Source organism: Gossypium hirsutum, chromosome A04 (genome assembly GCF_007990345.1).
Source record: "Gossypium hirsutum isolate 1008001.06 chromosome A04, Gossypium_hirsutum_v2.1, whole genome shotgun sequence".
In the NCBI taxonomy this organism is placed as follows: Eukaryota; Viridiplantae; Streptophyta; class Magnoliopsida; order Malvales; family Malvaceae; genus Gossypium; species Gossypium hirsutum.
In genome coordinates this window covers 69385378-69396615 of record NC_053427.1, presented here as the reverse complement: position 1 = coordinate 69396615, position 11238 = coordinate 69385378, and the positions used below count along the sequence as shown (strand labels likewise).

At 35.7% G+C, this 11238-nt stretch overlaps 1 protein-coding gene and 1 pseudogene across 1 annotated transcript; one reads left to right on the top strand and one right to left on the bottom strand.

Moving 5' to 3' along the window:
* The first annotated feature begins 220 nt into the window (after window positions 1-220).
* LOC107948339 (DNA topoisomerase 6 subunit A-like) lies at window positions 221-1727 on the top strand (annotated as a pseudogene).
* A 302-nt stretch (window positions 1728-2029) lies between these two features.
* On the bottom strand, window positions 2030-8645 carry LOC107948338 (pentatricopeptide repeat-containing protein At5g02830, chloroplastic). Its single transcript, XM_016882842.2, has 12 exons — window positions 7879-8645; window positions 7576-7663; window positions 7229-7433; window positions 6815-6922; window positions 6362-6526; window positions 5505-6074; window positions 5204-5269; window positions 4982-5062; window positions 4597-4694; window positions 3750-3960; window positions 2766-2826; window positions 2030-2565 (listed from the first exon to the last, which is right to left on the bottom strand). The coding sequence occupies exons 1-12, from the start codon at window positions 8465-8467 to the stop codon at window positions 2222-2224; spliced, it is 2586 nt and encodes an 861-aa protein (XP_016738331.2). The 5' UTR covers window positions 8468-8645; the 3' UTR covers window positions 2030-2221.
* Between the last annotated feature and the right edge of the window lie 2593 nt (window positions 8646-11238).

Here is an 11238-nt window from a genome sequence, read left to right as displayed (position 1 = left end):
AGGTCATATTGACAAAATATATAAATATTAAAGGTTAAATTTATTATTATATCAATTAAAATTATGTATAATTAATGTAAATCATTAACTTCATAATAATTGTCGTTAATTACTTACTTTTAATATTAATAAAAATAAATTACTTCGATTTTATTAGAGGGATAAATTTGTTCAAATATTAAAATTGAAAATACAGAAGGTTTTTTACTCCCAGCTCCACACTACATAATTTATGCGCTTCTCTCCGTTCACAAACAACTGACTAGCAAGCCCTAGCTACTAGCTAGCCCTTGCATTTATTTTGTCACTCAATTCCCAATTTCCCGCCTTTTACTTGAGTATCTTCCCTCCACAGTCCATCTCCATGGCCGACAAGAAGAAGCGCCGCCGTGCCGACTCTGACTCCAATTCAGCATCCCAGCCTTTCAAGAACCTTCTCAAATCGGATGCCCAGATCCTCCAAATCCTCAAATCCGTCACTTCCTCTTCCTCTTCTTCCACTTCCAAACCCTTAACCCTAGCCGACCTGGCCCTCTCCTCCACCTGCCGGGAAGTGTCCGACCTCTCACTCTCCTCCGTCCAATCCACCATCGAATCCCTCGTTCTCCAGCTCACCCACCAAATCCTCTCCGGCCAAGGCTTCTCCTTCACCGTCCCTTCCCGTTCTTCCTCCAACCAACTCTACGTCCCCGAACTTGACCGCATCGTCTTAAAAGACAAATCCACCGTCCGCCCTTTCTCCCATATCTCCTCTGTACGCAAAACCACTATAACCGCCAAGATCCTCTCTTTAGTCCACCAACTCTGTCTCAAAAATATTCACGTCACCAAGCGTGACCTTTTCTACACAGACGTTAAGCTCTTCCAAGACCAGGTTCAATCCGACGCTGTTCTGGACGACGTTTCCTGTATGCTTGGCTGCACTCGGTCCAGTCTCAACGTAATCGCTGCGGAAAAAGGAGTGGTCGTTGGGAGACTTATTTTTAGTGACAACGGAGATATGATCGATTGTACTAAAATGGGAATGGGAGGAAAAGCAATTCCTCCTAACATTGATCGGAGATATGCAGAGCGATGCATTGTTTATTCTGTTGGTAGAAAAAGATGCAGCTTATATTAGATTAGCTGAAGATCGGTTTTACAATCGGTTTCCTTGTATAATTGTGACTGCAAAAGGGCAGCCGGATGTGGCTACAAGGTTGTTTTTGAAGAAAATGAAGATGGAGTTGAAGCTTCCAGTGTTGGCACTGGTTGATAGTGATCCGTATGGATTGAAAATTTTGTCTGTGTACGGGTGTGGATCGAAAAACATGTCTTATGACAGTGCAAATTTGACTACCCCGGATATCAAGTGGTTGGGGATAAGGCCAAGTGATTTGGATAAGTATAAGATACCGAAGCAATGTAGGTTGCCAATGACAGAACAGGATATTAAGACTGGGAAAGATTTATTGGAGGAAGATTTTGTGAAGAAGAACCCTGGGTGGGTTGAGGAGTTGAATTTGATGGTGAAGACTAAGCAGAAGGCGGAGATTCAGGCATTGAGTTCGTTTGGGTTTCAATACTTGTCTGAGGTTTATTTGCCATTGAAGTTGCAGCAGCAGGATTGGCTTTGAGCAGTAGAGGTAAGAACTCAGAATGTGGAATTTGTTGTTTAAGGTTTATGTATGAGAACTTGGAAATTTGTTCAATTTTCACTTTTCTTAAATATAGTAATAGTTGGATTTCATGTGTTGTTATTTTACTTCTAATTATTCGTTGATTGGTATGGGTTGGTAGCTTTCACAATTTCTATATGCAGGAAATTTGAAAAAAATCATATGCATTTGAAAGCCTAAAATAATTCACATTTAGGTTTAGGACTGTAGGTTACAACAGCAGCAAGTCTCAATGTCCTCTTTGATACAACTTTGTTTTGTTTCTCGATTATCTTTCTCAAGACGACAATTGTTCATAATATAGAAAATGCTTAGGAGAGGAAGAGAATATACAACGGAACTAATACATGAGAAATAGAGTAGTCAGTAGGTACAAATGAAATGACCTCCATTTTATTTCATCACATTCGAGTTAAATATGGTCAGTACAACTATACAGTTGACCTCATCTTTAATCTTGACACTCCTGCAGTTCACTCTCTTATTCTCTTCTATATCTATATTTAAATATTTATTACTATATAAAAAACAATGCACAAAATTGAGTTTTATATATAGACAGCTCACCTTCTGATAACATCTGTCCTTTTTTGGAGCCATTGGTTCAAAGATTTCCTCAGAACCTTTAACCTTTGCAGAATCACAGGTCTCCTGGTAGAAGATAACGGCTTTGATGATAAACTGCTCTTTCCAGCTTTTTCCAATAAAACTGTATTTGCACCAGGAGTCTGCAAATCTACCCATCCGTCCTTTTTAACTTGAGGTTCAACCAAGAGTACCTCAAGCCCCAATTCATCCTGCAGAAGTTTCATTGCTGCATCTTTCACCCCAGATATTACATTGGCTGCTTCCTCACGCTTTTCACTGACTCCTAAGATTATCAACATATCATCTCTTACTGAATGTCCTGCAATTGAATTTAGTGAGAAGCATCAAAATATGACTTTGAAATACACTACTTAATCGTGTATTTAGCTTTACGTGAATCAACCATCACAAAGTTCAAAATGTCAGATGCATTCATATATGCAGTGTTAATCTGCCTGATTGAAAAGGTAAACATATTGTAACCATTGGTTATAGCATTTAAGTGAAAATATTTTCTACCTTGGACGTAGTTCTCTTTGATCATTCGTAAAACAGCAAGGACAACTATCCGAGCTTCAACCTGTCCATAGTTATTACACAAACTCTCATGAGAGATCAGATCAGTTATCAGTAAAATACAAAATCATGAAAACGATTTCCTTCAAGATTCAAGTTCTCTAAAATATTTAAGATGGCTTAGGGCAAAAAAACAACTATTTAAGATGACTATTGATTCAATCAAGCAGATTTGTCTTTATTATACCTTAAGAACCTTTTTAGCGAGGTATGCAAGTAGTGTCAATCTAGTTCCTAAACTTGACATAGCCAGTAGTCAACCAATTACATGGTGACGTGTGGCACCATATTAATGATGTTGTCACTAAAAATCATATTGATTTACACAGTTGGCATCTACTTGTAACATCATGGAAAAGGCCTGACAAAAAAATAATTCCAAAAGAAAAACAAAAAGCAAAAAGAACTTTTCGTTTGGGCTTCATTTTTTCCTTCAGTTCTTGGGTGTTTGTTTTAAATTAAAAAGAAAAAAAAATTGGGTGATGGGAGAATGAGAATGAGAATGAGCAGACATGATGGATGTTTTAAAGCACAGAGACATTAAGGTGGAAAACACACATGGCGGAGATGGTTTCTGATAAATTTCAGTCTATTGCTGAATTTAGGTAATGTATGTCACATGTGGATGTCAAATGTGTAGCTCAAGTGGATTTTCAATGACGACACAGAAAATATTATATCACATGTCATTATGTGATTGGTTGAATACTTGAATGTCATGTCATCATCTTCATTTAATGATATTAATCTTATGAACTCGATTCAGTCAAGTGAACTGCAGCTATCACATTGCTCACTTACAAGTAAAAGAACATCCTTAAAGAACTACTTGAAGCATAGGGACCAACTATGATATTAACTCTACCCAGAACATCCACATTTATTATGCTTCAATTTGCATTAGCATTTAGCAGTAATCAATTGTACCTTTGTAAGTCCACGAAGGTCAACTGCTGGGCTTTCTGCCGTGCTCATCTGCAGGTGCACTGCAATCTTTTCAAGCAGTAGACTGTGAGGTCTCTCTAGGTCAGTTCTTTTGCAGGAACTTAACCCTTCTTGTTTCTGGTTATTTTCGTTTATTACACCTTCACACCATTCTTCAATGAGTTCCTTGAGATAAATGTCATTGGATTTGTACCTGCAATGGATACCCCTTAAAGACCGAATCTTATCATTGCTTTGCATAGGGATATTGGTATAGCAGCGATGAATAATGCCATGCCACAGCTTCATCAGAGAAAGGTAAAAGGCCCAATAAAGGAACTTTTTGTTTATTTGATTGAATTAAGGAACAGATGAATCAAGTACCCTATTTTTTGTTATAATTTTGAAATTTTCAAAAACATGCATCTTCACCCAAGCCACAACCTAGACCTATGTCGGTATTATTCTTCATTTCTATTTGGGATACCCAGGTCCACCACCTGCATCTGACATATATTTGAACTTAGTTATGGATATATGACCCTCAAAGATCCTCTAAATATATGGAAAACTTTAAAAAAAATTTGAGAACGCCTGTGTCCAACACACCCATATTTGCTTAACCTAGACCTAGACTAACATTCTAAAAACCCTTCAAACTCCATTATATGATATCAAAAAGTTTAATGAAAATTGACGAAGTCCACAATCCATTAGGTCCAAAGAGAAAATCAACGGCAAGCACCATATAATGATCATGTTGCCTATGAAACATGGGAGTTCTCAAGGCAATCTGCAATTAAACACCTACACATGCAGATAAGGAATTCAGAGAAAATGCTAAAAATACCCCGCTTTCCGCATTTCCTGATATACAGCAAGGCACTGTTGTACTTCATGCAAGGAACCATATTTGCTACGGGCTCTTAAAAGTGTATTATACGTCACCTGTAAAAAAAGGCGCAAGGTATAATAAATGGATTTACCATAACTGTATTAAAAATAATCAGAAGTGCCTAGTTCCATATTTCTTTATTGAGCATTATAGAAGAATGATTTTAGTGCTTGAAACATAAAAGAAGTTGAGTTTTTTGCTAAAAACCTTCTTTGACAGCCGTTTACAGCTATATACAAGGTGATTTCATATGTTGACACATTGCAGATTCACATTTACGCATTCTTTCAATAATTTCTAAAAATTGAATAACTGATATGCATTGTTACAGATCACTTACCAAATTAGGTTGAACACTATATCTCTTCATTTCTTCAAATAACGAAAAAGCTAACTTCAACCTTTTGCTTTCCACACAAACCTATGATACAAAATAGTATGAAATATCAAAATCCAACAACAACCAATTTGAGATTATGTGATGGGAAAAAGTGCATCTGTGTGTCCAAGGCTGCAATTATAGAATAACCAAGTTTATTACATATTCACCACAGCCCTGTACCTTGATTGCTGTTGTGTATGCAACAACATCCGGTTTAATTCCAGTCACATGCATGGTTTTCAAGATCTGCACTGAAAAGAAAAAAGCCATCATCAGAGAAAGTAAGTAGTTGCATAGAACTTTTTTCAACAGAAAATACTAGACTCAGGCCAATGATAGGCATTGTGAATGAACACGCGGCAACAAAGTTTTGTCTTGATCCTAAGGATACAACCTGAAGCAATAATGTACTAATGTTTGAGAAGCAACATAAAATGGAAGATCAAAATAGGATATACTCCTTTATGAAAGGATACCTAACCTGAATTGCACCTTCAACATTGCCTGAACCTCCACATATATCGATCAAAATCGTCCAGCTTACATGATTAGGTGAAAGGCCAAAAGACTTCATCTCATTCATTAATGCTTTTGCATGATAGTAGTCAGTACCACATGCCTTCATTAAAATATTATATGTTGCTGTAGTAGGGTTGAAAGAAAACTTCTTTACGGAACTTGGATTATGCAAAGTAGTTATGTAGTTTGATGTAGTAGAAACTGAAGATATGCTATTTACTTGTTTTGTACTTAACATACTATCTATATTACCCTCCTGGCTTCCTGTCCAGGAGCGGAAAAGGCGAAAAGCTCGGTCATACTGGCTAGCCTCAACACAAGCATGTAGAAGAACATTGCAGCATTGTGAATTAGGTTCACATCCAGAGAGAATCATCTCTTCAAATAATTGAAATGCCTGCACAACTAGACCCGCATGGGCACATGCATTGATCAATGATGACCATGTAACTGTATTAGGGGTAACCCCAGCTGAGAGCATATCTTCTTTAATTTTCAGTGCCATTTGCCATAACCTTGCATCTGCAAAGATCTAAAAGTTTTATGCATGCATTAGTCAGAGAAGAATATATCATAACAGGTTCATTGAACAGGTTATAGAAATTGAAACTGTTTCTTGGACAGTGCAGGAAGCTATGCTGCTTTGACCCTTCGTTTTCCTTTTAGTACCCGTTTCCAACACATTTTCAGACACGGGCTTGGGAATATAACCCTCCAAATACATCGAAAAAATTAGAAAAATTGAAATATCCGTGTCGAACATATACCCATATCCAACAGGTGCATTCGAATCCAAGTAACATAGGCAGCAAGAAGTACCTTAATGATTGTGCAATAAGTAAAGACATCCAACTTTAGCACTTCTGTTGACTCCAGATCCTTTACTTCATTGTATATATCTTGGGCCAAATCAACTCTGTGAGCAAGACAGCACGCCTTTAAAAGGATGTTATACGATGCCATATCTGCTGTGATACCAAGATTCTGAACAAAGAAACACAATTTAATACATGATATTTGCTAATATATATGCAGCATAAAGTTGCATATGCTGTAGTTCTATGGAATGTTTAAATGGGGAAAGTTCATCTCCAGTCTCCGCCACAACTTTGGACACTAGATCATCAGATATACAACAATTAGACATATATCAACACTTTCCATTAAAAATGACTATATCTATATTGTATCTTCAGTAAAACAGTTGGTCAATACATAAGATGAAAAAGAGAAAGATTAACCATAGAAGCAAAGAGAAGGAGATGGGCATACTTGCATGTCCTTGTAAAGATCTAATGTGTATCCCAGATCATGAGCATTGACGTTCATGAGACTGTTGAATACATATATATTTGGAGTGACCCTTTGATTGACTAAGTCCTGGTGCAAAATTCATGCAAAAAGTAAGCCAAATCTCATTGGAATATAAAAATTTAGAAATGTGACAAAACAAGGGATGATTTTGCATGTAAAGGCATCGAGATCTAAACCAAAGCCATGATTATCAAACTCTCCAAACTGCAAGCATATTTAATCAAGCAAGTTACAACCACATTAGCTGCAATAGGAGTTTGGGCAGCAGAGGATGGTTAGAATCTTTTTGTGGGACTTAGGGCAGAAATCACAACCAAATGAAACAGTTGGAAGAAAATTTCATAGAATTTCAGAAGGCAGATGAGAAAATACCTTGTAAATATTTCTAGATTTCATGTAATCACCACAAAGACCACAAGTGTCAATTATTGCACGGTAGAGATACATATTAGGACCACTCAAGTTCTTCTTGGACGCTTCATATGCTGTCAATGCTGATGCCAAATCCCTCTTCTTTCCAAATTCGCATATAATGCTACAGAACAACATATGGGCATGTGGCAGCAGGCAAGAATACCTTAAATGTAAACATTCCAAGAATTAGAATAGGCCAATCAAAAATTGTAAAAAAGTGTTCACCTTTGAATTCATTGAAGCTACAGAGTTTGATAAAATTGAGACCTACAGAGAACAAACAAAAAGGAAGCAAGAACTCATACCTTATTGCCAGGTTTGGGTTTCGTTTATCAACACAGATTTTGACAATGTATGATGGATTCACTAGTTCCTTGATTGTGAATTGAAAATCTGAATCAATAAAACATCTGTCAAGCAATACAAGGAACCTCTAAAACACAAAGTAACTAAACACACACCTAAAATCTTCCAAGCATGAGAAACTCATTGCATACAAGCACTGACATCTAGTACAATTGTTTGTTTGTTTCTAAGGAATTATGATATGATTTACATTTGGGTATTAATGAGAATAAAGCAGCAAATGCTCATTGGTCAAAGGTTACCTCTTAGAGCCTCTAACAAATCAACAGCTTCCTCCACTTCGCCAGAACCCAAAATCCTTTGAAACCCCCTTTTCAACGAATCCAAACCAGACTCATTAACCAACTTCAGAGGAGCAACCCCAAGCTTCTCAACTTTCCTCAACACTTGAACAACACTTTTAACTTTCCCTTCTTGAACACTCGAAGCAATCCCTTTAGAAACAAGCTCAACACTCAACATAGATGCGAAACGCGAAGCATTAACCCCCGAAGCAACGACCATCTCCACCGTCATTGAAAAGTCCTCGAGACGGCCATCCTCCGCCAGCTTCGAAGCGAGGTCGGCGTAGTACTTGAGCGGGGAGTCGCGGAGGGAAGCGTGGTTCCATCGGGCGGTGGAGGAGAGGAGAGGGTAAGGGTGTTGATGAGAGTGGACGGTGGGGATTGAAGGAGAGACAGGATGGCATTGTTTTCTTGAAGGAGAAAGCTTGCGGAAAGAAGAGTTGGTTTTCTTGGTTGAAGAGCGGTGGCGGTGATGGTGGTGGAGATTGGTGGGAGTTGGAGGGCTGGAAATGGAGGAACTGCCAAGGATGACAACAAAATCCTTCATTCTTGGCTAAGGAAGTGAGGTTACAGTTGCGGTGAGTTCACTTGGCTGCTCTTCCATGGATATTTTCTTTGGTATGGATTGAATTTGAAAGGCAGGTATTTTCAATCTTTAGTGAACGTTTATGAGCCAATTGTTTTGTGTTTCAGGGGTGGGTGATGAAATTAAAAATTAGGGTGATGAATTATATCTTTTAACTTAATTTGAAATTTCTAGTTAAATTAAAAAAAATATTTAATTCTTTGTAACCATTATCACCAACTATAATTAAATTTATTATTAACTTTTAATCTCATAATTTATTTATTAATATTTTATATACAAGTTTACTTCTTTAGTTGTTTAGTTGTTTTAACTATTTTTCTTGTCACTAAGTATTTTAAAATTAAAAAACATATTAAATATAAAAAATATGAATTTTTAATAAAAGCTATCTTAAATATAAAATGTGAAATTGATATAACATAAAATTTTAATACGAATATTTTATTATATCATTAATAATTTAATTTTTAGAAATTTATAAAGATTCAATATGATCAAATAATTCAATAATGTAAATAGTATAAAATGTGAAATTTAATTTAATAATATATATTGTAGATATAAATAAAATTATTATTAGGTTTAGGGATTTTTTGGATGACTTTGATTTTTAATTTGGGGGTAAAAGGTGAGAAGTAAAAATTTAGAGGAAAATAAAAAGTTTTGGGAATTTGGGGAGTAAAATTTTGGGGGGAAAGTAAATGGAGGAGTAAAACTTTGGGGGGAAAATATTCAAAAAAATTTGAGAGAAAAATGGTTTAGATAGACGGGAGGTGAGATGGGAGGGGAGTAAAAGTTTTGGAGTAAACTAAAAAGGTTTAAGGATTTGAGATAAAAATGTAAAATATTATAGTTTGGTATTTGTTTATTTGAATTATTTGAGTTCAAAAATTCAACTTGATTTGAACTCGAAATTCGAAAAAAAAATTGAGTTGACTCGAATAAGTCAATTTGTTTAACTCAAAATTTGAAAAAAAATCGAGTTGAATCGAGTTTTGCTCACCCTAAATAAAATAACCATCACATTAAAATTAGAAAGAAAAAATTAATTGTTTGGATTGAAATTTGAAAAAATGGAAAAAAAGTTTAATAATATTTTCAAAACTCAAGAATTTCGGGAAAAAAATATACTTTGTTTCATCTAACGAAAGAGGATTTATCCGGAGATTGCAAACAAGGATTCGCCATTAAGAACCCCCAGAAAGGGGTACTTATACGGATTATCCAAGTGATAGTTATGTTTGTTAAGACTATTCCTCTTTGAGGAGAATCTATTGTGAGTATACCTGCCATAGAGTTAGTTCCTAGGGAACTATCATATAAGAGAAACCGTAAACTCAAATAGTAGCTTAGGCGGATGTGTTACACCTTAAAAGTAAGGTATTGCAAATATGGCTATTACGGGGAAGTAATCCAAACAACTTTTCAACCCAAGTGTAGGGTAAAATAAGATTTAGTCCGCTATAGTGGCATGAGTCCTCATTAGTTAACCTAACTGATGAGATGTCAACAATTCTTTCGGACTATAGTAAGAAAAAGGAGTTTTCCAAGGACAAATCAGATTTGGAATGTTCGCCAAGAAAGACATAACCAATTGTCCTTAAGATGGAAGTTCAGGACGACTACTTTATAAGTACACAGTGGAAGATAGAATCCATACTGGTTGCCGACCATCAAACCTTGTAATTAAGGATTAAACATAAAAGTTATGAGTAGATGGATATCCTAAACATGGGATAGATGAAAGGAAGAATGTATGTGAAGAAAGGACAGAGTTCGTAATTATAGCGAATCATCTGAGAAACCACCAAAACTAGTCGAATGGCTATAGGATCAACTAGGGGAAGATCGTTTAACAACCTATCTACCATTAGATAAACCTAGAAAATTAATCGGAGACCGCCATTCCAGATTAAGAGAAATCGTCCTAACACAATTAAAGATTTAAACGTGTTTAGTTTCTTTTCATTTACTACCCTTGCAAGATGGGGTCTATTTTTAAGTAATGTAGTAAAGAATTTCACTAAGTTCTTTTGAACTTACAATATTTTGGCTTATGTTTATAGGATTCGTTATGTGAGTAAAAATTTTGTGAAGGGACCAAGCCAGACCGTACTAGATCAAGGATCTTCAATAGTAATGTGTCATGCACATAGAAAGGGGCACCTTAAAAGGCTTTACCTTGGGGCTAGATATATTGTAATTAAATAGATTTTCTTAGAATTTAAATTTTTTTAGGTAATTAAATTATGTTTGGTTTAAGGTTCTTGTTGTAAGAAATATTTGTAATAAAGTAAAAAAGTCTTTTGACAAACTTTCTGATTAAAGTTCGATGTTAGACAAACTGGTTCAATTGTAACACTTCATACTTAGACTCAACGATTGGTTCGAGTAAGGACGTTACACTTTGAGATAAATTCGTTCTTCGATATGATCCTATTTTATGTCATAGTAACCATTATATCTCCTTTCATGAAAAGTCAATTACTATCAAATAGTAATTCAATCATTCATCACAAAGACAAACGACCCATAGTGTAATATCCTGAATTAGGGCTTAATCGGAATAGTGGTTTCGTGACCACAAATCTGAGATAGAAATAATAATTTTATAATTATTTTGATGATTATGATATGATTGCATGATTGTGTGAAAATTTCGTGATGAAATTCTATGCCTAAAGTGCTTAAATTGAAAGTAGGGACTAAATTGAATAAGTTACAAAACT